The 26,225-nt window shown below is 66.1% G+C and overlaps 11 protein-coding genes across 11 annotated transcripts; 7 read left to right on the top strand and 4 right to left on the bottom strand.

Annotated features, from left to right (window-relative positions):
- Positions 1 to 124: 124 nt before the first annotated feature.
- JCM10292_002519 (uncharacterized protein) lies at positions 125 to 1,784 on the bottom strand (the record flags this gene model as incomplete). Its single annotated transcript, XM_076651399.1, has 7 exons — positions 125 to 459; positions 515 to 668; positions 732 to 851; positions 910 to 1,328; positions 1,383 to 1,471; positions 1,524 to 1,561; positions 1,617 to 1,784. 7 exons carry the CDS (start codon positions 1,782 to 1,784, stop codon positions 125 to 127), a joined length of 1,323 nt encoding a protein of 440 aa, XP_076503065.1.
- Positions 1,785 to 3,112: 1,328 nt separating this feature from the next.
- On the top strand, positions 3,113 to 4,325 carry MAF1 (RNA polymerase III-inhibiting protein MAF1; the record flags this gene model as incomplete). The annotated part of the gene is made up of 2 exons (XM_076651398.1): positions 3,113 to 3,118; positions 3,219 to 4,325. 2 exons carry the CDS (start codon positions 3,113 to 3,115, stop codon positions 4,323 to 4,325), a joined length of 1,113 nt encoding a protein of 370 aa, XP_076503064.1.
- Positions 4,326 to 4,627: 302 nt separating this feature from the next.
- Positions 4,628 to 5,802, top strand: JCM10292_002517 (uncharacterized protein; the record flags this gene model as incomplete). The annotated part of the gene is made up of 2 exons (XM_076651397.1): positions 4,628 to 5,208; positions 5,268 to 5,802. The coding sequence occupies 2 exons, from the start codon at positions 4,628 to 4,630 to the stop codon at positions 5,800 to 5,802; spliced, it is 1,116 nt and encodes a 371-aa protein (XP_076503063.1).
- A 110-nt stretch (positions 5,803 to 5,912) lies between these two features.
- On the bottom strand, positions 5,913 to 7,258 carry JCM10292_002516 (putative endodeoxyribonuclease; the record flags this gene model as incomplete). The annotated part of the gene is made up of 5 exons (XM_076651396.1): positions 5,913 to 6,113; positions 6,171 to 6,310; positions 6,365 to 6,892; positions 6,951 to 7,035; positions 7,094 to 7,258. 5 exons carry the CDS (start codon positions 7,256 to 7,258, stop codon positions 5,913 to 5,915), a joined length of 1,119 nt encoding a protein of 372 aa, XP_076503062.1.
- Positions 7,259 to 7,657: 399 nt separating this feature from the next.
- Positions 7,658 to 9,370, top strand: JCM10292_002515 (uncharacterized protein; the record flags this gene model as incomplete). Its single annotated transcript, XM_076651395.1, has 8 exons — positions 7,658 to 7,700; positions 7,861 to 7,902; positions 7,958 to 8,190; positions 8,256 to 8,403; positions 8,475 to 8,795; positions 8,868 to 8,942; positions 9,052 to 9,155; positions 9,284 to 9,370. 8 exons carry the CDS (start codon positions 7,658 to 7,660, stop codon positions 9,368 to 9,370), a joined length of 1,053 nt encoding a protein of 350 aa, XP_076503061.1.
- A 344-nt stretch (positions 9,371 to 9,714) lies between these two features.
- Positions 9,715 to 10,962, top strand: JCM10292_002514 (bZIP transcription factor; the record flags this gene model as incomplete). The annotated part of the gene is made up of 5 exons (XM_076651394.1): positions 9,715 to 9,741; positions 9,813 to 9,821; positions 9,910 to 9,973; positions 10,050 to 10,830; positions 10,893 to 10,962. 5 exons carry the CDS (start codon positions 9,715 to 9,717, stop codon positions 10,960 to 10,962), a joined length of 951 nt encoding a protein of 316 aa, XP_076503060.1.
- Positions 10,963 to 11,361: 399 nt separating this feature from the next.
- On the bottom strand, positions 11,362 to 17,521 carry VPS15 (ubiquitin-binding serine/threonine protein kinase VPS15; the record flags this gene model as incomplete). The annotated part of the gene is made up of 17 exons (XM_076651393.1): positions 11,362 to 11,635; positions 11,700 to 12,612; positions 12,667 to 13,203; positions 13,262 to 14,028; positions 14,088 to 14,198; positions 14,260 to 14,384; positions 14,446 to 14,591; positions 14,658 to 14,801; positions 14,870 to 15,173; positions 15,237 to 15,691; positions 15,755 to 15,827; positions 15,896 to 16,324; positions 16,404 to 16,808; positions 16,871 to 16,955; positions 17,037 to 17,157; positions 17,221 to 17,345; positions 17,403 to 17,521. The coding sequence occupies 17 exons, from the start codon at positions 17,519 to 17,521 to the stop codon at positions 11,362 to 11,364; spliced, it is 5,133 nt and encodes a 1,710-aa protein (XP_076503059.1).
- Positions 17,522 to 17,600: 79 nt separating this feature from the next.
- JCM10292_002512 (uncharacterized protein) lies at positions 17,601 to 19,609 on the top strand (the record flags this gene model as incomplete). Its single annotated transcript, XM_076651392.1, has 4 exons — positions 17,601 to 17,700; positions 17,838 to 18,059; positions 18,120 to 19,275; positions 19,354 to 19,609. 4 exons carry the CDS (start codon positions 17,601 to 17,603, stop codon positions 19,607 to 19,609), a joined length of 1,734 nt encoding a protein of 577 aa, XP_076503058.1.
- Positions 19,610 to 19,781: 172 nt separating this feature from the next.
- Positions 19,782 to 21,203, bottom strand: JCM10292_002511 (tyrosine-protein phosphatase; the record flags this gene model as incomplete). Its single annotated transcript, XM_076651391.1, has 4 exons — positions 19,782 to 20,203; positions 20,271 to 20,655; positions 20,725 to 20,884; positions 20,950 to 21,203. 4 exons carry the CDS (start codon positions 21,201 to 21,203, stop codon positions 19,782 to 19,784), a joined length of 1,221 nt encoding a protein of 406 aa, XP_076503057.1.
- A 793-nt stretch (positions 21,204 to 21,996) lies between these two features.
- On the top strand, positions 21,997 to 22,774 carry JCM10292_002510 (eS10 family ribosomal protein; the record flags this gene model as incomplete). The annotated part of the gene is made up of 5 exons (XM_076651390.1): positions 21,997 to 22,048; positions 22,126 to 22,268; positions 22,337 to 22,396; positions 22,481 to 22,650; positions 22,738 to 22,774. 5 exons carry the CDS (start codon positions 21,997 to 21,999, stop codon positions 22,772 to 22,774), a joined length of 462 nt encoding a protein of 153 aa, XP_076503056.1.
- A 413-nt stretch (positions 22,775 to 23,187) lies between these two features.
- On the top strand, positions 23,188 to 26,200 carry HSL7 (protein arginine N-methyltransferase; the record flags this gene model as incomplete). Its single annotated transcript, XM_076651389.1, has 9 exons — positions 23,188 to 23,653; positions 23,715 to 23,944; positions 24,004 to 24,172; positions 24,232 to 24,395; positions 24,450 to 24,739; positions 24,803 to 24,925; positions 24,987 to 25,162; positions 25,232 to 25,492; positions 25,551 to 26,200. 9 exons carry the CDS (start codon positions 23,188 to 23,190, stop codon positions 26,198 to 26,200), a joined length of 2,529 nt encoding a protein of 842 aa, XP_076503055.1.
- Between the last annotated feature and the right edge of the window lie 25 nt (positions 26,201 to 26,225).

The following is a 26,225-nucleotide window of genomic DNA, read 5'->3' as shown; positions in this document are numbered from 1 at the left end:
GGCATGTGATACAGGGTGAGCAGAGGGTACAGGTCGTAAGGGAGAGATGCGCGGCGCTGTGCACAAGCGAGGAGTCGTCAAATTCGTTCCGTTCAGTCAGCTGCTGCCTCTGCGTTCCTACGCCTCAAAGCTTCTCCTTCCCCTCCGGCTGCTCCACCAGCGTCGTCGCCACGCTCCCCTTCCTCTCCCGCTCCCTCCACCCATGCCCTCCCGCGCCCCCGGCAAAGTGCGAGCTCCCCGCGCTCTCGACGCGCGCGAGCTGCTGCGCGCTCATCAGCTCGCGCAGCATCCCTTCGAGCCGGTCAAATCGCGCGTCGTAGCCCGTGATCGAGAGGTGCCCGCCGTGCGGGCCGAACTGCGCTGTCGGCGCGCCGGTGCTGCCGCCGTGCGGAGCGGCGTGGCCCGTGTGGCTAGCGTTGACGGAGACGGCGGAACCAAGCAACTCCCCGAAACCCGTGCCTGTTGGTTCACACCGTCAGCAATGATGGAGTTGGCAGGCCACGTACAGACGCACCCTCAATGGCGTAGCCCTCCTTAGGCTCGACAGTCTCGCCCGCCGTCGCCGAAAGGTTGTCCACCGAGCCCGTGTGGGTCGTCGTGATCTGCAGCACCGGGTGGTGACAGTGCTCGTCTGGCTCGGGCCCGAGCACCGTCTCGTACTCGAGGAACTGGGAGGAGGCGGGAACGTCAGGTCGGAACTGTTGAGCAAGCGGGCATACACAGCGACGAACCTTGATGAAACGGTAGAAGCCGGCGGCAATCACGGCCCCAAGGGCTGGACCGACCCAGTAGATCCAGTGTGAGCCCGCGAATTCGCCGAGTACGACACTCGGGCCAAACGAGCGAGCGGGCTGCGTAGTGCGGATCTTCAGCAGAGGACCTTGAGAAACCTGGGAGATAGAGACGTGCATTCAGCGACCCGCCCGTGTAGGCGACTGAGACGAGTTCGGCAAGGAAGAGCGACAAGCCGATGGGCAACGGCGCGAGGAAAGTCCCCTTGTGCTTCTCGGCGGCGAGGAGCAGGACCGTGAGCATGAGCAAGGCGGTCATGAACATCTCGATGCACAGTCCGCGGCCAGGGCTGACGCCTTCGGCGAGGGTTGTGCGGACGTTGAGCGTGCCGGGGAGGAGCCCGTAGATGATCGCGGACCCGGCTATGCCGCCGACGATCTGGGCGACAACGACAATGGCAGCGCGAATGGGCGAAAGGGCGCCGACGAGGAGCATGCCGAGCGTAATGGCCGGGTTGAAGAGGCCGCCCGAGACGCGGAAGAAGACCCACGCGCAGACGACCAGCGAAAACCCGAACGAGAAGGCGATGTAGAGGACTGTCGAGCAGTCGAATCAGCGCCCGTTCGCACAGAGCGGGAAGTCAGGCGTACGGTTCGAGGTGTTTGGTACTGCAGCGATGGAGCCCGCCTGTCCAGGCTGGGTCTCGCCCGTCACGCTCGTCGCAGCAAGGTTGGCCACGCTGTACATATTCATCAGCACAAGCTCATCGGAAAGACGGCCCGAGGTCTCACTTGGTGCCGCCAAGCGCGAACATGAGGAATAGGGTGGTCTGTAGCGAGTGAGAAGGTCAGGATCTGGCAGCGCAGGCACGCTGCCGAACGCACTCCGACGAATTCGCCGACGACGGCGACAACATGATTCTTGATGGCCAGGCGACGCGGACCATAGGTGGGACGTCGGACGTGCCAGTTGAGGCGCGAGCGTTTTGGATCTGCATGCGATTTGTGCGTCTGCCGCAAAGCAGGCGCGGTAGTCATGGAAGGAGCGGGCATGTTGTTCACACACAGTAAGCAAGGAGCGTGAAGCAGCGAGGATCAAGAAAGAGGCGAGGACGTCGATAAAGTGTTGTCGTCGGCAGCAGGTCGCGCGACGTCTCCGATCGAGCTACGTACGGCATGCTGAGGCTGGCACGCGACTCATGTCCTCCGAACCCTGAGCAGTGGAAGGGCGACGAGGACAGCGCGCGACTGGAGCGCGTCGCGAGCATTCGAGAGCTCCGTGTGACGCCAACGTTGCTCGAAGCGGAAGGCAAAGTGGTCCAAACGAACCTCGCTAATAGACGCCAGCTGCGCATTCGCACGATTGGGAGCATTCAATGAAGCACACGCAGCGTCAGGCAGAGAGCGGGAGACCTTGAGAGTGGCGCAGCCTTACAAGCGGAAGCGAGCGCAAGCCTAGGGGATGACGACCGCTTGGCGTGCGGTCAGGGACGCCTTAGAGTCGCTCACTCGAGACATACGGTACGCAGAGATCAAGCGTGCACAGGGTGTGCGGGCCGGAGCGAGGAGCCGAAAGCGCGGCAACGAGACGTACGCGGGAAGCTCCGCCTCGCAGACTATTCGCGAGGGTGAACCTCGTCCGGCTCAAATGCGAGCCTGGATACTGACACACTATGGGCTGGCCAGCTGGTCGAGCCCAGAAGGCGGTCGGTCGCCGCATCCGAACCGCGAATCTGCGGACGACAATAAAGCAAAGTCGCGAGGGCCGGGCACTTTGAGCGCGTCTCCCGTGCCCGAGATCCTATCGAGCACTGCTGAAGCCTTGTAGACCGCTCTGACCGCGACGAGTCGCATTGCAGGAGCGAGCCAATGGCAACGGAAGGCGGGACACGGGGCGATCGGAGGCGACAGCGCGACAGCGGCTTGTCCCTTTCCTGCTCACCACGCAAACGCATGATTACGCGGCATACCCGCTGCTAAGTCACCTTCGCCCGCTCGAACGACTCCTCAGGCTCCCGGCATCGTACGCTGGAACCGCCCGCGCTCCACCTCGCACACCAAGCCTCCTCCCGCCGCGAAGCTCCCATCGTTTGGGACCTCCGGCGTAGCCCGCTTCCACTCCGATCCTCTCCTCCACCACTCCTGCACACTCTCCGACGCGGCCCACTCCCCGCCCCGCACCCGCAATCAAGGTGAGGACATGCGCATAGACGAGGCCGAACGAGCTGCAGCGGCTCACCCACGCACTGGACGCGCGCGCAGACTATCCGAGCCTGTTGTACACTTGCCTGTACCACTGCTCCGCCAACTTTTGACCCGCTCCGACGCGTACCCGCCGTTGCCGACCCGCCCTCCGCTTCCCCGCCGTATCTCGCCGACTGATGAAGGTCCGTATCCCCCACCTCGTCAAGGCGTCCGCATGCACGCAGCCGGGACGTGCACAGCCTCTGCGAACAACTGCAACTGACGCGAGCGCGTCTCGTGCAGTTTCTCGAGATTCCTGAACTCGATGTCTTGTCCAACGCCTTGAGCACGTCGACCCCGACGCTCAAGGTCACGACGCGCATCGAGGCGTACTCGATCAAGCAGGTCTCGAAGGAGCGCAAGCTCTTCAAGACGCTCGAGTCGGAGCTCATGCAGGACCTCTCGCTCTCGACGTCGATCTCGCCGCCCGAGCACCACCAGGGCCTCCTCGACAGCCCCTTCGGGCCGCTCGACAAGCCGCAGAGCCGCAAGACGCTCTGGCTTCTCATCGGCCTCCTCAACGTTGCCTTCCCGGACTACGACTTCTCCAAGGTTCGGCCCGACGACTTCCGCCGTGAGGATGGTCCGCGCGGCGTGCTCGCGTCGCTCTCTGCGGCGCTTGAGCACCTGCGCTCCCCCTCGAGCCAGCGCTCCTTCTCGGCTTTCCCGGGCGCTGGAGCTCTGGGCATCCCGTCGTCGCCGTACTCGGACCCCGTTGCGCTGCCCGGCACGACGCCGACGGATCACGAGGGCTCGATCCCGACGAACCCGTTCCTGCGCTCGGTGCTCGACCCGATCATCGACCTCAACGACTGCGAGGTGTTCACCTACACGCCCGACATCGACTCGGACCCGCACGCTGCCGAGAGCGATGACGAGGGGGACGACGAGGCGGACGATGGCGCCTTTGAGGGCGACGACGACGATGCTAGCATGGCCTTCGACATGGAAGGTGTGCCTTCGGGTGGCCCCACTGCGCGCGCCACGACGCCGTTCGGCCACCGCGGACCGTTCTCTCACCGCTCGCCCATGAAGTCGATCTCGTCCGTCTTCCCGCCCGGCACGCCCACGTCGGTCGTCGACTACGACGACGACGACGACGAGTCGTCGACTGGTGGCCTCCTCTGGTCGTCGTTCCAGTTCCTCTACAATCGCAAGGCCAAGCGGATCATCTTCCTCACGGCCTGGGCGCGCACGCCGCACGAGGCGCGCGCGAAGCGGCCCACGCGGGCGCACCACGCTGGTCCGGTCGGCAACGTTCTGTCGTCGAGCCTCAAGCGCAGCGCGAGCAACACGAGCGTCGCGTCGATCCCGCTTCAGAAGAAGAAGGCCAAGGCGATTGCCGTCTGAGCGTCCTCTGTGTTCGGCGAACCACTGTGCCTACACTATCCACACCCTTGTCCCACTGGATTTGTTTTGTTGGCGTCTCGTCCCCTTTCGTCCTGTATACCGATGTTACCGTGCCCTTGTCGCCTGTTCCGCCCGCTTCGCCTTTCTCTCGCTCAACCGGACTTTCGCCTGCGTCTTTCCCCTGCACTCTGCTGCAGTGACAACATCATGTCAGACACTCGTTGGCGCATCTTGACGACGAGAGGCAAGTTGCACCGTGCGAGCACCGCCTCCTTCTCCTTCATTCAGCGACCTTCGTCCTGATGGACTCGCCAGACAAGTCGAGCTACATTCCGCTGTCGCTGAGTGACACGCTTACACAGCCCAAGCGCACGTACCGCTCAGCCGCTTCGACTGCTGCCCCTCCCACAGCCTCAACATCCCGGCCGCGCCCGTCGCACGTGCATTCGGCGTCGTCCATTTCGAAGGAGCGCTCCGAAGCTGCACGGCGCGAAGCAGCTGCTTTCGCCGAGGCGCTCGGCTTCTCCTCTTCCGCTGCACCCGCAGAGGTCGAGGCGACCCCTCGGCCGGTTCGCTCAACAGGGAGGACCGACGCCGGGACGAGCGCGGCCGAGATCGCGGGGCTCAAGGCGCAGCTGCAGGACAAGGATCAGGAGCTCGCGGCCCTGCGGCGTGAGCTGGCCGTCCTCTCGCGCGACAAGAAAGACCTCGTCGCGCACGTCGAGCGGCTCGAGCAAGGCTCGCCGCGCAAGGACGGCGCGGCGCTGGACTCGCGACAGCTCGAGGAGCTCGAGAAGCAGTTCGAGGCGCAGGAGACGCTGCTCAGTGGGTATCAGCGCGAGGCGGAGAGGTCGGCGCAGGCGCTCGAGCAGCTCAGGACGAAGTGCGTTGCACCTGCCTCTCCTTCGCTCTCTACAGTAAGCTGAGCTTCCTCTCTTGCAGGCAAAGACGCCTCACCGACTACCTCGAGCGCACATACGGCCCCAGCTGGGCTGACGACCTTGGTCTGTCCGACCGCCCTGCCAACGCTCTCGGTGTCGGCGCCTCTCCCGCCGTGCGCACCAAGCTCGTCGCGCGAGCGAGCTTGGCGGGTACGCCGACGAGCTATGGAACGCTCACGAGATCGCACACGCTCGGCGCCGTTGCGATCCCCGAATCGCCGGTGCAGGAGGAGCAGGAGCAGAACAGCGATGTCCCGCCCTCTCCGGCAGAACCTCCGGCTACGAGTCCACCCACCTCAGCTGTCTCGCCCTTGACCTCTCTCACGACTGCGCCTATACCTGCCGCTCTGGCCGCCCACCTCGACTCGGTGCAGGCGCTACTACGCTCGATGGAGGCGCGCCTCATCTCGCGCGACATCGAGCTGCAAGCGGCTGAGCAGCGCGCCAGGGTCGAGGCGGAGCGCGCACGGACGCGGACGATGGACTTGGAGAAGCTGATTGAGAAGCAGGCGGATGCGACAGAGGTCTTCGCCTGAGAAGGCCGTCTCTCGGTGAACCCGCAAGCGTATACCCCCTCCACCTCGTTCTTGATACCCCTCAATACCTCTCAATACCCCTCTCGTCTTCCCATCACGGGACCCGCAAGTCATGTTGCACTGTCGGTCTCGTCCTCCGAGACATACAGATCCTTCTTCTTTTCCGCCTTCTTCTGCCGCTGCGTCTTCTTCGGCTGAGGTCGGTCATTGATAGGGGTGCTGAAGCGCTTCCAATTGGCTTCGAGCTGCTCGACCGCCTTGTCGGCTGTCCAGTCAAGCGCGACCTGGATCTCCTCAAACACCTCCCAGATCTGCGCAATTCGGAATGAATTGGCGCTTTTACTAACCCCGCAAAAAAGTCGACGCACCTGATTATCGATCTCACGCGTGTCGGAAAAGTCGCTCTCAACCAGCAGGCGGTCCGGCTCGATAGCCCGCAGGAGCTTGTGGAAATGCGGCGAGCGACCCGAAATAATGGTCGCGAAAGAGAAGAAGGCGTTTGGGTGCGCTGTATCCGCGGCATGAGACAGGGATAGCAAGGATGCCAGCAGAAGTAATGCACCTCGTTGGATCTGCTTTGCCGACTCGGCGCTCCCGCCAAACGAGTGCAGGCAGACGTGTATCCTCGCCCAGCCATCTCCCTTTGTCTCTTTAAACTTCTTGAGCATCTCGACTGTCTCCTGTGGCGCCCGTACGGAGTGCAGGCTGATGCTACGACCCAGTTCGATCGCCAGGTCGACCTGCGCCTCGACGATGCGGAGCTGGTGCTCGAGCGGGGTCGCGAGCTCCGAGTGCTTCGGGTTGCGCTTGTCGGCGCTGATCTCTGGCGGATTGGGAATGCGGAAGGCGCGGTCGAGGCCAATCTCGCCGACATGAGAGGTGGGGTGCGCGAGAAGGTCGGCGCGCAAAGAGAAGAGAAAGGTGTCGATCGACACGGGGTCCGGCAACGAGGGCAGGAGGGCAGAGAGAGCAGGGTGAGGTGTCGATGTCGAAGCCGGGTCAGGGAATAATGCCGCGTAGTGCTGCGCCTTTGACGGAAGAGAATCAGGAGGGCAGAAGGCGGTGGCGTGGCAGAACCAGGGGTGAAGGCCTGCGCTTTGAGCATTCAGCTTCGCCAGGCATACACAAGTCTCGAGCACGCTACGCACCGAAGAAAGGGACGACCTTGTCCGGATCCGCTTCGAAGACCCGTTTATTCTGCTCTTGGTTCGTGAGCGACGAGCTCATCGCGCACTGCAAGCGAGGGTATCGGTCAGCTCGGCTGAATCCAGATCCTCGCAGCTTGACGCACCAGTACGCCCGTCGTCAAACCTCGCAGAGCGTCCGCCTCGAATGCGTCGTCGTCCGTCGGATGGCAATGAGCATCGGCGAGGCGTGCAAGCACAGCAGGGTCAGGCCGAGAGCGGAAGCGGGTAGCAGGGTCCTTGATCCACGGTCGCGTGTCGTTCCAAGGCATGCTGGGCAGCTAGGGACAGGATGAGTTCGCGAGGTCGTCAAAGGTCAACTTCGCTTACCGATGACGGACGGGGGGTCGTGGTCGCGCGACCAGGCGAGCGGCGAGCGGGGATTGTCACCACTTGAAAGAGGCTTTCTGCGCCTGCGAATGCAGTATAGGGCAACCGGTGCACCCGACGCCAAGTCTCATCTCAACTGATGAAGTGGAACACACGCCGTGGATGCTAGAAGCTTACGGAGTGCGCTACTGACTACATCACTACTTCGTTGTTGTGTCCAAATTGTCGCCTACTGCGAAGCGGGTTGCCGCCATCTCCGGCGGACGACCCCGAGTGGTGGCCTGCTTCGGCTCGTCGCTCGTCCCGCTCTTTGTGCAGTCGAGGCAGAGCAGCAAACCACAATGAGCTCGTCGTCACAGCCCGCCATCCAGCTGACCGCTGCCGGTGCGTCCCGCTGCGCTCTCGCTTACCTCCGCATCCGATCTCCTCGCATCCGGCAGACGGACTGACCCACTCTCGCGCGAAACAGAGGGTGCGCCAGCGGAACTGCTTGCAGACGGCTCAGGAGAGCGGAGCAGCTGACGCGGACCTTGCTTGCGCGCAGGCTTCGTCTCCGGAGCGATCGCTGCTTGCACGGCGGTAACAAGTGCGTCCTCTACCCCTCGGCTCTGCGGGACGCGCTGACGAACCGAAGCACACAGTTACGAACCCGATGGAGGTGGCCAAGACGCGGCTACAGCTTGACGGCGAGCTGCAGGGCCGGGCGCACCTCCCCACCAGCGCGAAAGTCGCGGGCGCAGCAGCAATCCCGGACGTGCACCCTGCGACCAAGGCAGGGCCGAGCGGGAAGGTCTACACGAGCGCGTTTGACTGCATGCGCAAGACGTGGCGGCACGAGGGACTCGGCGGGATTCAGAGGGGTTTGGGCGCGGCAGTGCGTTTGCTCCGGCTCGCTGCCTCCCTGCTGCGAAATCAGCTGACGCGCTGGGAGACCTGCAGTACACGTACCAGATTGCGCTGAACGGATCGCGGTTAGGCTTCTTCGAGCCTTTCCGGCACGCGCTCAATTCGCTCGCCGGCTACGACCCGAACTCGACGCACGTCTGGAGCAGTATCGCCGCCGGCGCAAGCTCTGGTGTCGTCGGTGGTGCGTGACGGATTTGCCATGGCCGCCGAGGGCGTCGAGCTGACCTGTTCTGCCCTGCCCGCCGCATGCAGCCGTCCTCGGCAACCCGCTCTTCCTCGTCAAGGCCCGCATGCAGGCCTACTCGCCTTTCAATCCGGTCGGCGCACAACACCACTACACCTCGGCGCTGCACGGCTTGCGCAGCATCGTGCAGAAGGAGGGCGTCAAGGGTCTCGCGCGCGGAGTCGATGCCGCCATGCTCCGCACAGCCATGGGCTCGTCCGTACAGCTGCCGGCGTACAACCTCGCGAAGACGACTCTTGTCGGTTGGGGTATGGGCGAGCACATCGGGTTGTACCTCCTCAGCAGCACTTTCTCCGGTCTCTGCGTGTGCGCCGTCATGCAGCCTGCAGGTGCGAAGACTTCTTCAGCTGTGCGCACTGTTGTGCACGTGAGACGACTCGTACTGAGTTCCTCGCAAACAGACACCGCCTTGACGCGCATGTACAACCAGTCGCCGAACTCGATCGGCCCGGATGGCAAGCCTCGCGGCCTCCTCTGTGCGTATTGCTCGCAGTTCCGGATCTTACGCATGTGGTGACAAGCGGAGACGAATGAGACGCGAATGCTTACTCGCTCTCAATGTACCTCCGACATCCTCGTCCGCAGACAAGAGCCCGATCGACTGCTTGATCAAGACGTATCGCACCGAGGGCTTCCTCGGTTGGTACAAGGGCTCACTCGCACACTTAATGCGCATCGCGCCTCACACTGTGCGTCCTTTCTCGCCTGCTGCATCTGAATGGCACTGTCGCCTCGCTGCGTCGGCACATTGAACAGCGCCCTCGCTTGAGGGCCTTGCAGCCGATCGGCAGGAGCTGACTGGTCTGGTGGTACGCAGGTCGTGACTCTCGTCACGAACGAGTTCATCTCGCGCAAGTGGACCGCATGGAAGCGGTCCAAGGCAGCCGGCATCCGGCAGGACTAGGCGGAGACAGCGGGGCAGGTAGACGGGACAGCACACGGTTTGCATATCATGCCGCACCGCAATGCATTGTAAGGGATTACTGGCAGAGCTCATCAATGCGAGAGATCGGCGAAACCGTGCGCGCGGATGGCGCGGCAAATTGAGAGCTGCGTGGAGGCAAAGCCGCCGAGCGCAGAAACGCACCGGCTCGATTATTGGGTGGCCGGATTGCAGTGTCAGGCCTGTAGAACGATTTTGCTGGCGCATCGGGCTCAGCAGAGGGGCGCGAGCGGAAGCGATTCGGCGTTGTCAGCAGCGGCAGCGAGGGCCGGCGGCTCGAGGCTCTTGTCCTCAGCGCGCCCAACATGCAGCACTCGTGGGCATTCGAGCAGGTGCGGCGGATTCTCCTAGCCTCTGTGGACCCTTTCGAACTTGTCCTGACCCGCCCCGTCGCGTTGAACAGCTCAACCAGGTCGGTTACTACCTTCCCGCCCTCGACCCGGCCTCTATCGCGGCATCAAACCTCGTCGAGCGCGTGTACTGACTCGTGTGTGCTGCAGCTGGCGCCCAGTCCGGGCACCACGCCCGCCAACGGCCCCGCCAAGGACCGCAGCGACCTTGCGCGTGCGTTTGCCCGTCCTTGCCGCGCTCGCTGCCCCCTTTCGCCCTTTCTCCGCGCTGACTCTCCGCTCGGCGACAGTGTCGTTCCCGTGCGACTCGAACGCGCTCCAGGCCCAGCTCGAGCAGTGGACCAACGTCGCGTTCGAGTTCGACTCGCCCGACTTTGCCGACTCTGCCCCCGCGCCCGCGTCGTCGTCCTTCGACGACGTCCCCGACGCAAAGGCCCTCGCCGCGCCCTCGCCCAACGACGATCGCCGCTACTCGCGCGTCGGCGAGTTTGGCTTCAAGCACGCTCAGCGCGTAGACGACGACGCCGCGTCGACCGTCGACCTCTCGGCCCTCCTCGGCTCGTCGGCGGGCCCGTCGTCGTCGTCCATTGTCGACCCCGCGCTCAGTCTCCCCGGCTTTGCCGCCTCCGGCCCAGCCCTCCCCTCGTTCTTCGCACCTGCCACGCCCGCCGCCGGCGCGCACGAGGTCCTCACGCCTATCGTCGAGGACGAGGCGCCGTCGCCCGCGCGCGGCGGCAAGAAGGCGAGCGCCGCCAAGAAGAAGCGCGCGCCGACCGCTGCCGTCGCGGCCAAGCTCGCGACGGCGTCACAGAAGCTGCCGCTGCCCGAGGGCATCGACACGACGGGCATGACGGACGAGGAGCTGAACCGCCTCGCCATCGAGGAGGACAAGCGCCGCCGCAACACGGCCGCGTCGGCGCGCTTCCGCGTCAAGAAGAAGCAGCGCGAGCAGGCGCTGGAGCAGACGGCCAAGGAGCTCCAAGAGCGCGTCGCGGTCCTCGAGAAGGAGGTCGAGACGCTCCGCACCGAGAACGGCTGGCTGCGTGGACTTGTGGTGGACAAGGGTACCGAGTGCGTCTCGTCCGCCGCTACGTTGCCACGGTACGGCGACTGACGCGTTTTTACCCCCGCAGGACGGGCATGGACGGTGCGGCCAACACGCGCAAGCGAGCACGGGTGGACGACGAGTCCATCCTTGTGTAGCTCTAGCATGTCGTCCACCCTCGTTCGCCCACCTCTCGCATACCCTCTTGTACCCGAGTCTTCTCAGCAGTACCCTTCAGTGCCCCTCCTCCACTCCGCCCACCACATTATCACACCCTCCATCCCGCCCACACCGTCCTCAGTCATCAGTGCCTCCTGTCGTTTCAACAACCACCCTATCTCGCCTTTCTCGGATTCGTAGGGCCTCGCGATCGGCGTGCAGCGGCTCCAACGCCAGCTTGCCCCGCGCGAGGACGCTCGCGTTTGCTCTCCGTTTGCCTAACGAAGCTCCCGCCTGCGCCGTCTACCTCGCTTTTGGCCGTGCCTGAGAGCTTGAGATCGCCTAGTAGTGACAACAGTAGGGGGCACGGAAAGTCTACAGAAGACAGAACGAACAGGCTACTCGAACACGCGCACGACGCCGGCCCGGTCGCCGCTCACGACGCAGCGGAACGGCAAGTCGAGCACCGCGAGCGCCGTGATCGCTTCCTGGTGCGCGCGGAGGAGCTGCTGCTGCGAGTTGGCGATGAGGGTCGAGCGGTGTACGCGCGAGGTTGGGGCCGAGGTGCGGGACGAGCGGGAGGAAGACGAGGATGAGGGTGCCGGGACGGCGTGCGGCGAGGGCGCGGGGGACTCGAGGTAGAGCGTCGGGCGGACGGTGCTGGTGTGCATGCTGTGGCAATACTCAGAGACTGAGCTTCTTCGCCGCGACGAGAGCGACAAGAAGGCCAACGCACCTGTACGACGGCATCTCCTCGTCTGCGCCGAGTCCGCTCACAATCGCACTCTTGCTCGCCTTGGCCAAGTCCCAAAAGCGCAGCTTGCGGTCCTCACCCCCGGTGAGGAGGAAGCCACCCTCTTTGTCGCGCCCGCGCGCGTCCTTGCCGCGCCCGCCAGACCCGTCTGCAGCGTCGACGCTGACAAAGTGCGAGGCGGCAGGGCGAGTGGAGGGCTGCGTCGAGTAGTCCACGCCGAGGAGGAGGGCGCGGACCGCAGGCTGAGCCGCCGGCGCGGCGGCGGGCTGACCTTCGACGGGGGGTGGCGCAGCCGCCTTCGGTGCCGTTGACGCCGCGAGAAGCGCCTCGATCGCCTTGGCCGGATCGAGCGTAGCGTCTTGCATCGCGGCATTTGACGGCTCGTCCGCGCCGGCGAAGATGTTGGTGCGATTTGCCAGCGCCGTCGATGTCTGCTGCTGTTGCGGCGAGGCGACGCGGAACTCGTCGACCTTCGTGCCGAGGTCGATGTCCCACACCTCGGCAACGAGCGTGCCCTGCTGCGCTGTCTGCGTATGGTGACGGCGCGACTTGCTGGACGCGCTCGCTTCGGAGCTTGCTGTCGACGCATCGTCCGGCTCGGCGGCGACAACGATCCACCGCCCTTTCCCCTTGACGGGATGCACGGCGATCTGATTGATGCGCTTCGAGCCAACGCTCCAGCTGCGCAGGAGAAGGCCGAACCGCAGGTCCCACAGCGTGAGTACGCCGCTCGCTGTGCCAGCGACGAGCCACAGATGCTTGCGGTCAAGGCAGAGCGACGTGACAGGGCCGAAATGCCGCGGGTTGGAGAAGGTTTGGAGCGAGCGCATCGTGCGGACATCGACAACGATGATATTCGACAGGGTTGTGCCGAGTACGAGGTTGGTCGTCGTGTCTGCGCGGAAGGCGGTCAGTTCAGCCGTACTACATACTGTTCATCACAACGCACCGGTGCTGAAGGCAGCCAAGCATGTTGCAAAGTCGCCCTCGTCGTCGAGCGAGTACTGCCGAATGAGCTGCGCCTTGCTGTACCGGGGCATCTGGCCCGACAAGCTCACGTCGACGCGGTGAAGCCAGACCGTGCCGTTCGTCGACGCGCTCGCAACGCAATGCGAGTGCTCGAGGATGCACACGCTCGTGACCTTGCCGCCCTGCGCGAACGTCTGCCGCGATTTGCTCGTCACGTTCTTCTCGAGGCGCATCGCGTCCCAGATCTTGACCGTGCCGTCCTCTGAGCCTGTCGCAAAGAAGAGGTGGTCGGGAGAAACCTGGATCGACGTGATGGCGCCGCGGTGCTCGACCAGATGCGCGATGAGGGTGCCTTCAGGCCGGCTCGGTGTGCGCTCGCGCGGCGGAAAGCTCGTTCGAAGCGCCTTGCGGCGTGGGATGCCGTTCGGAACGTGCGGGCCCAGTTCGGGCAGGGGCTCGCGGTAGTTGTCGAGGTAGGTGCGCTCGAGGAGCTGCTTGATGCTCGGGTCGTTGCCCTCTGCTTACAGATGACAAGTCAGCAGTGTCCAACGCGCCAACACGAGTGGCACACGCACCGTAGGTCGAGACGAAGCGCTGCGGCGGAGGCGGCCTCCGACTCAAGCTCGTCCTGGCGAAAGCGGTAGGCGAGTGCGACACGACGTCTGCGATAGCTGAAGCGGCGTCTCCGTCTCCTGCGCTCGCGCGGTACCGCGCCTCGACGTCGAACAAGCCCATCGCATTGGTCGCGTCCTCGGCGACGGCAGGTGCCGCGCGGCCGACCTCGACAGCGTTGAGGCGCACGCGGCTGCGCATCCGACGCGGCGCGCCAGAGTGGCCTCCCGCGGCCGAGCTCGTGGTCGTCGCAGTCGTCGCCTCGGACGCCTCGGTCGACGTGTGGGAGACGGTGCGGTGCAAGTCCATGCGCTCGGCGCTCGGCGAAGTCGCGACTGGTGCAGGAGTCTCCGCAGTCGCCGAACCTGCCTCGCTCTGCGCGTCCTGCAAGCTGTGCAGCGAGGTCGTCGAGCCGCCCATCTGCGTCGTACCGAGGGCAAGGCGGCGCCGCAAGTCCTCAATCGGCGTCTGTCCGCTGGCCGTCCGGCTGCCGGCGGGGCGCGGCTGGTCGATGGAGCCTGGCGAGCGAGGTCCGCTTGCGAAGGATGACGACGAAAAGCGGCGCGAGAGGCCATCGCCCTGCAGCCGTGCGCGCGCAGCGTTGAGCATGTCGTCGGGCGAGAGGATAGAGAAGAAGATGGTCTGCGGGACGATGCCGAGGTCTTGCAGGTTTGCGGCGCTCGACGACGGCGTGAGCGCATCGGGCGAGTCATACCCGCGGGACGGAGCGCTGTAGAGCAACCGAGTCAGCGTCCAGCTCGTAAGCGAGCTCAAGATGAGGAGCCACACCCTTGTCGTGCGGCAGCGACCTTGGCGATGTACTCGCGCATCGCGCTCAGCTTGTACTCGTCTTCGACCGACATGCCAAGCTGACGCATCTTCTCGAGCTGCGCATGGTCCCTGCAAAGCGCTCGAGCGGGTCAGCGGGTTCAAGAGTAAGAATTCAGCGAGCTCGACGCACTCATCTGTTCGCACGCCTGCATCGCGCGGCGCGCCTTTGGCCGGCCCGCGGCTCAAAGACCAGAAGTTCGACTTGCCGGCGCGGCCAGCCCAGGAGATGGCCGCCTCGAAGACGACGCGCGAGATCTGCACATGCAGCGTCAGTACGATAGTGAGCGGATGGCCAAGGGGGTGCAGCGGGACGCACGGGCTCGCGCGCATTGTCGAGCAGTGCGAGGGCGGTGATCTCCTTGATGTCAGAGCGGAGGAGGCGTTTGACGGTCGGGTACAGGATGCACCACTTGTCTGTCGTTCCGAGGAGGCCGGCCACGGTTGCGAGGAACGCGGCGGCGCCTGCTCATGCCCCCGATCATCAGCTTCGTGATACTGGGACGCTATCAACCTGCAAGTGAAACGCACCTTCGCGGATCCAGATGTTCGGGTGGCACAAGAAGCCCGTCAGCTGGCCGACGAGCTCCCACACCTTGACCTTGCTGAGCAGGCGCCGCTCGGCGAGCTGCGTGAGCGATTCGAGCACGCGAGCGACGACGAACTCTTCGGGGTCTGTACAAGCGCGCGAGCGATTCAGCTCAATGTCTTGCTCGAAGATGGGCTATGCCGGGGGCGCGCACCGGCGAGGCTGAGCGAGATGAGCGGGAGGATGTACTCCTCGAGGCTCCTCGCGCCGACGCAGCTCGCGACGTCGACGGCGTGCTCGTTCCACGCCGCGCGGAGGAGCCAGTCGCGCGTGTTGAGGTACGTGACGAGGTGCGCGAGGACGGCGTCGTTGGCCCGGAGGCGCCCGAAAAAGGTGCACAGGGCGCCGACGTGTACGAGGAGGGCGCGCTTGACGGCCGACGATGGGTCGGCGAGGAGCGGCGCGATGTGGTCCTGCACGAGCGCGTGCAGCTCCTGCAGGCGGGTATCGAAGTTGCCCTGCGAGGCGGCGCGTGTCAGTGCCGTTGCAGAGGACAGACGGGTACGCAGCGCCGGGCTCACAGCATACGGCGAGGACTCAAAATCCTGCAAGCCCGCGAGCTCGAATGTCCCCTCGGTCTTCATCGCCTCGGCCATCTCGAGGAACCTCTGCGCCGTCTGGGCGAGCAAGCTGATGCAGAGCGCGTACGTCTCGCGCGGGAGCACCTCGGGGTCGTCGGCGAACGGGCGCGTGTTGGGCAGGATGTACTCTGGAAAGACGTCGACGTTCGAGGGCGTGATGGCGCGCACGAGCGCGAGCGTCTGCGCGAGGACGCGCAGCGCGAGCGCGCGCACGGTCGCGACGTCGTCCTGGAGGAGCGCGACGAGGTACGGCACGAGGCGGTCCAGCTTGGTCTCGTCGCTCAGGTAGCGGTTCAGCGCGAGGAGGATCTCGAGCGCGCGCAGGACCGACGCGGGCCGGACGCAGTTGCGGATGTTGGCGCACACCAGCGACAGGACGATCAGGGCGGGTCCGTCTGCGCGTGGCGTGGCGTTTTCAGCGAGTTGGCGAATCTCTGAGCGTGGCGAGGAGTACGCACCTTCGGCAACACCCCCTTCGACAACCTTGCCCTCCTGCCCCGGCAAGTGCAGCCGGATCGGGAAGAGCCCCTCCTGCGACCATACACGAAGCGAGTCAGCCCATCGATCGATCCGGCCCTGACGCAGCGACAAAAACGCACGTCCGCCTCGTCGCTTTTTCCCTCTGCTCGCCGTCCCTCTCCGTCCTGTTCCTCCTTAGCCTGCTCAGGCAGCGTCTCGTCGAGGTACCGCGCCACGATTTCCCACTCGCTCCAGATGCGCTCAATCTTGTCGTCCGCGTCCGTGCGTAGCAGCGTCTGCTGGTGCTGCTGCGGGCGTGCCGCGCCAGCCGGCTCTCCCGCCGTAGGCGTGTTCGACCCCGCCGTCGGCGTCCGCCCTGGTGCGTTGGGCGTCGCAGATGGAGGAGGAGGCGGAGGAGGCGCCGCTGCGGGCTCGTTGAGCGACGAGAGGAACGGATGCAGGAAGGTGTAGAAGATGTCGGGGAAGGCGGTCGAGCGGTAGCGCGCGAGATAGTCGCTGAACGAGAGGCGCGAGGACGGGTCGAGCGAGATCATGCTGCGGATGAGCGACTGCGGGACGGAAGGACAAGCGATGAGGACACATGATCCCCTGAACGGCGGCGCTCTGTATGCGTGATAGGGAACGCACCCGGATCTCGATGTCCTCGATCTCGGCGAGGTACGAGTCGAGGTTGTACTCGCCCGTGCGGTACTTGAACAGCTGGCTGAGCGTGAAGGGCGGGGTGCCCTCCATCCACAGCTCTGCGAGGACACACCCGAGCGAGAAGACGTCCATCGCCTCGGTCACCTTGCCGTCGCGCTTGCCAAACTCGAGCGAGTCTTTCTTCCTGGCCATGTCGGACCCGGCCGTGTAGAAGCGCTCGGGGGCGAGGTAGCAGGTGCGCCGCGACGACGTGTCGAAGAAGAAGGAGAAGGCCGACGGATCGTCGAGCGGGACATAGGTCGGCTTGTAGGCCGAGGAAAAGTCGGTGAGGTAGGCCCAGTTCCACGACGTGACGACCACGTTCTCCGTCTTGATGTCGCCGTGCGCAATCTGGCGGGAAGAGTGGCGCGGTGAGCGGCTGCTGCTGAATTACGACCGAGGCAAGCACGCACCCCCCGCTCTCGTGCATGCTGCAGCCCGGTCAGGAGCTGAAAGGCGATCCAGCGCTTCTCGACAGAGGTGAGGAACGGTCGCGTGCTGCCCAAGTGGGGGAGATGTCAACTCGGGTCGCGAGTTGGCGCCAATGTGCGACAGTCTGGGAGGGTCTTGAGGGCTTACCTGATGCGATCGTAGAGGTTGCTGGCGACCCACTGGCGCATGAGGTAGCCGGCTCGCTCCGTCTCCACGGCGCGGGCGTAGGGCTGGACATTCGGACAGTCGGCGAGGGCCTCTCGTTCGGCTGCGGTGTGCGGGTGGGACCGTCAGCTGGGCTGTGTGGTGCGAGTGAGCGGGCTGGACGGACCCTTTATGCGGCGGTGGAAGTGCTTGAGCGAGAGCGAGGGGTCTGGCTTGCCAAAGACCTTTACGACGAGTGCGCCGTGCTTGTGTCGGGCGCGGACTGCCTTGAGGAAGCGGGACGAGCCCATGCTGTGTGTGTGTGGGAGTCAGTCGCGGTCCTCGCCGGAGAGGGGGAGGGGGCCGCACGAGCGGTCGTAGGCGAGGGAAGCGCCGAGTTCGTGGAAGAAGAGGTCGGTGCCGGAGTGCGGGTGCTTTGTGGCGGGGAGGGCGAGTGTGGCCTGCGGGGCCGACACGGCTGCGCCCATCCCGCTCTGGTCTCGTCTGTCTGGGGGAGAGAGCGGCGGAGAGGAAGGGCCAAGTCCAAGTGGAGCTTCCGCGCTTCCGATGCTCCCGCTCGTCTCCGCCCGCACACGCCGCGAGAGAGGCCCACGCTGGCGCACGCACGCACAGACGGGCCCACCGCGGGCACCCCCCGCTGCGGCGGGTGCTCGCGTGCAGACGACCCGCCGCGCCTCTACTGCCCGCACTGCATCCACTCGAGGCATGCGATCACCCCCTTCCCGCCCCCGGGGACACCCAGAGACCCCGCCAGCTGACCCACACTCCCCGACAGGCTCGCAGAACACTACGCCCGCAGGCAGCAGGTCAAGAACGCGCTCACCCTCGTCGCCGCAAAGGCTACCGCCCTCCTCGCAGGTACCGACCGCCCCGCCACCGCGCACCGCGCACCCCACATTGCCGTCCAGGACGAGCGCATCCTCAAGGCCGACAAGTGGCACCTCGCGAGCAGGGCTTACGTCGCCAGGGACGCCGTCACAAAGGCCAAAGCCGCCAACGCCGCGTGTGCGCATCCGTCGATTCCTGCTCGGCAGCGCGCACAAAGCTCACCTTGCTCCCTCGCAGCGTCCAAGGACCTCGAAGCACGGAGAGCCGCCCTCGCCGCCCGTCGAGCGAACCTCTCGACCGCGCAATCGCTCCTCGCAAGTCTCGCCTCGTCGCACCCGTCCGCCTCGTCCCTCTCGCTCCCCACGTCCCTCCCCGCGCTCGAGTCGCGCCTCGCCGGACTCTCGAGCGCCCTCGCCGCGCAGGCGCTCGATGCCGCCCGCGTGCGGCGCATCCTCGCCCTCGAACTCCTCGCCGTCTACGCCCTCGCGCCCGTCGAGCGTCCGCTCGCAGACCCGTTCCTCCCCGTCCCGCTCGCGCGGTCCACCTACCCACCTGCATCCTCCTCCTCCTCTCCAACCGCCGCGCCCCGACTGCCCCCACCCGAGCCGTTCCCGCAGTCCTACACGCTCGCGACCCTCGCGCTCCCGCCCCTCTCGGCGCTCTGGCCCGCCCCGTCGCCGACCGAGCTCGAGGCGCTGCTGGCGCACCTCGCGCACCTCGTGCGCCTCCTCGCGCTGTACGAGGGCGTCGTCCTCCCGTTCACGCCGCTGCCGAGCGGGTTCGGACCGGGACGGGCGGGCGTGCGCGCGACGCCTGGCTGGGGGGTCGCACAGCAGCAGCAGCAGGAGAGCTACGAGGACGATTCGGCGCCGAGTACGGCCCCGGCGAGTAAGAGGAAGGGGCCAGTGACGGCAGGAGGGCCGGCAGAGTCGTACCCGCTCGTCTTCAGCTCGTCGCGCAAGCCCGCCCAGTCCGCCTCGTCGGCCCTCACTGCCGTCGTCACCGCCTCATCATCTATTGGCGGGGCCTCGTCGTCCAAGACCGGCGGCGGGCTCGAGGACGAGGACGCCGACGATGATCTAGCAGACGACCTCGACGTGCGCTCTACCCGCTCATCCCGCAGCGACCTCTCCTCCTCCCACGCCGCCCCCGTCTCCTCGCGCGGCGCCCCGGCGCGCCGCCGCGCGGGCTCGTCCAAGCGCGCAAAGGCCGTCGTGACGGGCGCCGTCGCGCTCGCGTTCGACCTCGCGTTCCTGGCGTGGTTCCGCGCCGAGCGGGACGGTGGGCCGGGGAGCGCGAGAGAAGTCCGGGTCGAGGATCTGGACGACCTCGGGGCGTTGGTGTTTCGCGCGGCGGGCGTCGAGCCGGAGGGAGGTGCCGAGGGGCAGGAGAGGTGCGGCTCGCTTCCCGCCTCTCAGGAGGGGCCTCTCCGCAGTGCGCTGACAACGACCTCGTGGCACCCGGTCTGCAGCGTGTCCAATCCTCAAAGCGACCCGACTGTACCGCCGCCTCTCCTTCGCGCGTCCGACTTCCCGCTCTCGTTCGCCGCGTGCGTCGAGCACTACACGACGCTCTCGCTCGGCGCGTCGACCGTCGTCCTCCCTTCGCGCCGACATCGGGGCGCGAACGCGCTCGACGAGAGTGCGGTGGTCGTAGGCGGGCGCGGGGAGTTTGAGGAGGACGAGGAGGGCGAGGAGGACGAGGACTGGGACTTGGTGTCGGTGTAGGGTCCTCTCATTTGCTTTCTCGTCTCTGTCGTTGTACTTGTATCGACTCGCTGCCCTCACTCACACGTGAGTCTCTCTCGCAGTGTCGGTTCCGCCGCAAAGCAAGCTTGAGCCCGCAAGCGAATTCCTCCTCGCCTCCTCACCTCGATCTACAACCCTTCCTCACCTCGATCTACAACCCCTCTTCGTCCCCTCGCGGGCCCACCAGCCCCTCCCTCCACGCCTCGCCGAGCGCCTCGAACACCCACGCGACCTGCTCCCCCGTCTGGCACATGGTCGTGCGCTGGTCCCTCAGCGCGTCGACCGTCGCGCCGACATAGTCTGGCCCTGACCCGGCGGCGAGCATCCGGTGTGCGGGGTAGGCACCGAGCGGGTGCGAGGGGTCTTCAGGCGGGAGAGGCAGGTCGACCGCGGCAGCGGACGAGAGGTGCGAGAGGAGCGGGAGGAGCGACGAGAGGGCGATGAGGGTCCCCGTGCGGCCGACGCCGGCGGAGCAGTGCGCGAGAATGGGCGCGCGCGGGCCGGGGAAGGAGGCGTTGTGGGCGTGGATGCGGTGGATGAAGCGGACGAGGTGCGAGGGCGAGTCGGGGACGCCTGGCGATCACGTTGGGAGAAACGAGTCAGCAACGGATGCGCATCCAAGTCGGACAGCGCGACGCACCGTGATCCCGCCAGCCGAGATACTCGACATGGAGCACCTTCCTCCCCTCGCTGTCGCCTTCTCTCCCGACCCTCAGCTCGCTCGTCCTCGCTCCGTCGCGCTCGTCCTTGCGCTCGAGGCGGACCCACACGCCCTGTCCGCGCTCGCCGCTCGCACTCGGGAGGTCCCATGTCTGGCCGACAGCCGACGGGAAGTACGGGTGGCACTTCTGCCGCCGACCTTCGACGAGCGGGGTCAGCTGGACGATGAGGTTGACGAGGGGCAGCGCGCGAGGTTGGCCGGCTGCTGCTGGCGCGGCCGAGGAAGCAGAGGACTGGTATGCGAGAGACGTGGGCGGGGTGAGGAGGAGCGAGAGAAAGTCGTGGACTGTATCGGGGATTGGCGCCTGCAGACCCGAGAGATGCACGTGAGTTGGGAAGGTCGCCTCGCGGTGTCGCAAGCAGGACAGGCTCACCTGGGCAGCCACCCACCACCGTCTCGGCAGGACGTCGTCGCCGAAGCCGAGGTCGGGCTCGCGCACGAGGGACGCGTTGACATAGTCTTGCTCGTTCGCCGCGGTCGTGCGCAGCGGAGGGAGGCAGCGCGTGCGATCGTACGCAATGATGTCGCCGTAGCTGCACGAGTCGTTCGTCAGCGCCGCGCATTCGAGGTGGTCAAACAGCCGTCGTCTGCGCCGCACCGGTTCTTGTGCAGCTGGTTGCGGCTGGCCCCCACCTCGACCCGGTACCAGCTCTCGCCGCCGTCGTCGTCCTGGGCTCCCTCCTGCGCACCGACAGCGCCCGGAAAGGAGTCGCCGAGGCGACGCTCGCGCATGACGGATCGGCGGTAGTGCTCGCGCTCTGCGAGGCAGTCGACGACGGACGAGAGGCGGTCGGGAGACGGGGTGACCCAGGCGGGCGGGGGGCCCGAGGGCTTGCGCGGTGCGGCGGGCATCCTCGCACGGTAGCTGATCAGTCGTTTGAGGAGCAGCGTTTCAACGAGATGGGGGCGGGTGCTGCCAGGAGCGGTGCCGAGGAGGACGGAGAGGTGCCGAGTCGGAGCTCAAAGGCGGTAATGGGAGCAGGGCGGGGAACTGTAGCAGCTGCAGTGCCTGTAGCAAGCTCTGGCGAGGCTCAGGAAGCGTCGAGAGGCGAGGGCGCGAGGGTCGTCGGCCCGTGCTGGGGACGAGGTCGAGGCGGAGGGCGCCCAGCTCGGGTCGTGCTCTCCTCATACTAGTCAGCCGTCCACACGCGCTAGTGTCCCTTCTTCGCGTGAGTACACCCTCCCCTCGCACGCCCCGCTCGCCCGCCCTCCCTCCCGCCACCCGCGCGACCCGCGCCGCCGCCCCTCGCCCTTCGCAAACCTCGTCCTGCCCGCGACCCGCCCGCGACACCCGCCAGTACACCGTGCGCCACCCCCAGTGCACTCTGTGCGCCATCACTGCGCATCCTACGGGCGCGCGCATGCCCTCCGAGGGCCGTAGCGAGCCGGGACGCAGCGACGAGCATGGGCCGGGCACGGGCGAGCGACCCCGTCGAGCAGCGCCGCACGCGCCTCGGGGAGCCTCGCTCGGCCCACCAGAGGGTGCAGGAGGACTACAAGGAAGGCTGGGGGAATTTGCGGCACCAGCAAAGCCCGAGGGCGGGCGCATCGACTCGTGCTGGGACTCGGCACTGACCCCTCGCCTCGTCTCCCCCTTCCCCTCGCCCTGCAACGCTGTCTGCGTGCTTGCCGCTCCTGCAGGACTATGATCATCCCCAAGGCTGACCGGCGCACCATCTACGAGAACCTCTTCAAGGGTCCGTCGCTCCAGCCCTCTCCTTGGCCCTCGCTCGCACGACCAGTCTGCTCACCCTGGCCGCTGCGCACGAAACAGAGGGTGTTCTCGTCGCGAAGAAGGACTTCAACGCGCCCAAGCACATCGACCTTGACGTCAAGAACCTCTTCGTCATCAAGGCGTGCCAGTCGCTCACCTCGCGTGGCTACCTCACCACCCACTTCTCGTGGCAGTACTACTACGTGCGTGTTGCACCTGCGCTCCTGCCTCAGTCTCCTCGTGCTGACCAGTGCTTCGTGCGCGTCTGCAGTACACCCTCACCGCCGAGGGCATCGACTACCTCCGCGAGTACCTCCACCTCCCCGCCGAGGTGCGCTCCTTCCGCCCGCCTTTCGCTCCCCCTTTCCAGTCCCGCTGACCTCCTCCCTCCTATCGCGCCGCGCCGCGCCAACAGATCGTCCCGGCGACGCACAAGAAGCAGGTCCGCGCCCCGCGCCCCGGCCAGGCTCCTCGCGCCGAGGGCGGTGCGTACCGCGCCCCGCGTGGCGGCGACGCCGAGGGCTACCGCCGCCGTGCCGACGGTGGCGACAAGGAGGGTGCCGGTGACTTCCGCCCGCGCTTCGCGTGAGTGCTGCCTCCCCCCCACTTGCTTCACCTTCTCGCTGAGGAATCGGCGCTGACGATGTGGTTCCCTTGCTTGCGATCCTGCAGCGGTGTCGGCCGTGGTGGCCCCCGCACCGAGGCGTAAAAGCCTTCCTCGCTCCAGTCTTTAGTCTGTTGCGTGAGTGTGAAACGAGGGATGTGGTTCTGGCCACTCGAGCGCGTCAGCCCCCGAGAGTATTGTGAGCCTATTCTGCGTTCTCGCAAGAGAGCCCTGTCCAGCCTATACGAGAGATGCCTGCTGTCGCGCTACGAGCTTGCTCCAGTCCGCCAGCTGCAGGATGAATGCGTCGACGCGCGCGTAGGGCTGCGAGCGAAATGAAGCTCGCTTTCCCAAGCTCTCGCTGCTCGCACTCGCCTTCGCCGAGCTCCTGCCCGAGTCCAGCGAGCTTGCACCTGCTCAGTCAGCGCAAAGACGCGCCCAGGGCATCCCAGCAGCTCGCCGCTGCCTCTTTCGTCCTCGCCTCTCGGCTCGTCGCTCTCTCACGCGACTGTGCACCGATGGAGCGCCTCCCGATCGCGCTGCACCTCCCGCAGGACCTCCTGCCGCTCTCGGGCTCGGGCAGCTCGACCACGCCCCGCGGGCAGCAGCCGTCCAAGGTGGTCGGCAGCGGCGCCGGGTACGGGCCCCCCTTGCCCGCCGACGGGACGCCCCTCTCGCGCCTCGTGTCGAGCGTGCTCTACGTCCCGCCGCACGAGCCGACGCCCGCCGAGGCCGCGCAGGGGTGGCAGGCGAGCCGCGGCGGAAAGACCGAGTACGACCTCGTCGCGATCCCGCTCACCAACGGCAACTGGCAGGAGCGGTGGGAGCGCATGTGCACCATCACGGCGAGCGCGACAGAGGCAGACTTGGGCGTCGCGGCGCAGCAGCAGCTCGGCCCGCAGGCGGACGCGCAGCGCGACGAGGCAGAGAGCTGGCGCGAGGGCGGAGGGTTCCTGCGTAACGAGGTCAACATCACGCGGTCGGGTGCGCTCCTTGCCCTTCCTTTCACTCGCCGTGGTTGTTCTGACTCTGTGCACGTCGCCAGAGGAGTCTGGGAGCCTCATCTCGTTCGCGTCCGACTGGCTCGAGCTAGACTCGCCGGTCGAAGGCATCCGCTTCGACGCCGAGCTCGCGCTGCGGCAAGAGATCAGCTACGCCTCGTACCTCTCGATCGCCACCATCGTCCTCCCGCCGCCAAAACTCGAGAACCGCGAGTTCCTCGCCGACTATGCTCGCGCCATCAACGGCGCGCTCGCAAGTAGCTGGCACATCAACGTGCGTGCGCTTTCTGCCACGCGTGCTCTGGACTCGAGAGCTCACGAGCCGGTGTGCAGATCTCGATTCGTTTGCCCATCGCCGAGTACTCGGCTGGCGAGCTCTCGACCGCACGACCAGGCACTCCCGCTTTCAACGCTGCGGTCGGCGAGACGGACCGTTGCGAGACGTGGGAGATGTGGAACACCCTCCGCGGGATGTGCAGCTACTCGCCGCGATTGACCCTGAGTGCGTGGACACGCCGCTCTCTGCCGGGTCCGAGGCGAGCTGACATGCCCGACCCGCAGCTCTCGACCTCTCGAACCCGCTTCCTCCTTCACGAAGCCTCACTCGCTGGGCCGCCGAGCCTGTCAAGCACATGTTCCTCCCGTGCACGTCCTTCATCCCCAACGCCAAGGGTTATCCCGTCCTGTCAAAGAGCATGCAGGCGTTCCTCAAGAGCAGCTTCAAGGTGAGCTCCCTCAAGTCTTCGCCGTCAAGCCATACGCTCACACTCTCGTCGCAGTTCCGTCCCACCGTCATTCTTTCTGGCACGCACCGCGGCCTGCATGCTGCAGGCGGGCACCTCGCCTACGCGCAATACGTCCGCTTCCTGTACCGCAAGTCGCTCGAGCTGCTCCCGGTCGAGGAGTACGCGCAAGGGTACATGGACCACCTGCAGCAGCCGCTGCAGCCGCTGATGGACAACCTCGAGGGCGAGACGTACGAAGGGTTCGAGAAGGACCCGATCAAGTACCGCCAGTACGAGGAGGCCGTCTACCGCGCGTTGATGGACCGCCCGCAGAACCAGGTCACGTGCGTTTCGAGTTGCAGTCGCTGTTGCAATCGGCCGAGCTGATGGACCATGCATGGCCGCAGCACCATCTTTGTCGTCGGCGCAGGACGAGGACCCCTTGTTGCGGGATGCTTGCGCGCCGCCGAGCGGTCACAACGACGCATCTCGCTCACGGCCGTCGAGAAGAACCCCGCCGCTTTCGTCATGTGCGTCTGCGCGCCTTGGCCAGTCTTAACGACGAGACTGACGAAGGTTGCCCGCGCGCAGCCTGCAAGAACGCTCGGCGCTCGAGTGGGGCAGCCAGGTCAAGCTCGTCTACTCGGACATGCGCAGCTTTCAGCCGCAGGAGAAGGCCGACATCATCGTCAGCGAGCTCCTCGGCTCGTTCGGCGACAACGAGCTCAGCCCTGAATGCCTCGACGGCGTCATGCGCACCCTCAAGCGTTCGTCTCACGCCTCGCGTGCACTTTTCGCGATACACGCTTACACGTTCGGGCTTTCCTTGCTTGCAGCCGACGGCATTTCAATTCCCGCCTCCTACACCTCCTACCTCGCCCCGATCTCAACCTCTCGCCTGCACACCGAAGTCACGAACCCGCAAGTCGCGTCTGCCTCGACCGTCATGGACTCGAAGCCGTCCGAGCAGCCCTACGTAGTCATGTTCTCCGCTTTCGACACGCTGTCGTCTGCGGGCGGGCGCCTGGGAGCGGACAAGGTGCAGGAGTGCTGGACGTTCGACCACCCGCGACCAGATGTTGTGGTCGACCAGAACGGTCCGTCCAGACATCTCGCTTCGCCTGCAGGCACCGCTCACGTTCTAGACGCTCGCAGGTCTCCCCTTTACGAACCACCACAACGCCCGCTCTGCCCACCTTACCTTCCACATCCCGCGCGCTGGCGTCTGCCACGGCTTTGCCGGCTACTTCGAGGCGGTCTTGTACGCCGACGTCATGCTCTCGATTCACCCGGAGCGGGCAGCAGGCGACATGCTGTCGTGGTTCCCCATCTTTTTCCCGCTCGGCGAGCCCGTCTATCTCCCCGCCAACTCGGAGCTCGACGTGCAGATCTGGCGCCTCACCGACAACACGAAGCGCCGCGTGTGGTTCGAGTGGGCCGCGCAGGCCTACCTCGTCGTCTCGCCCGCACTCGCCGCCGCCGGCGTCGGTGCGAACCACCGCATCAGCCTCACGTCCCCGCCTGGCTCGGCAACGAGCGGGTCCTTCTCGGCCATCGCAGGGCGCGGGAACGGCGCGCTGTCGCCGCAGCTCGGCGGGAGCGAGGCCGCGTTTGCGAGCGCGCCGAGTCCGCATCTCGGCGCAGCAGGCGACGGGCGCATGCCCGGGATCGCAGAGGAGGGCGCCGGCATCGCCGGGAGCGACGCGAGCGTGCTCGGGTTCGGTGCGGGCTCGAGCGAGCGCATCAAGATCTCGCAGACGCGGCTGCACAACCCGGGCGGCAAGACGTCGTGGATCGGGTTGTAGAGTCGAGCGGGGCGGGTCTGTACAC

This window comes from Rhodotorula paludigena, assembly GCF_050403205.1.
Source record: "Rhodotorula paludigena JCM10292 DNA, Rt_paludigena_JCM10292v1_ctg50, whole genome shotgun sequence".
Classification (NCBI taxonomy): Eukaryota; Fungi; Basidiomycota; class Microbotryomycetes; order Sporidiobolales; family Sporidiobolaceae; genus Rhodotorula; species Rhodotorula paludigena.
The sequence above is the reverse complement of the archived record's forward strand: the minus strand, read 5'-3'. Positions and strand labels throughout refer to the sequence as shown.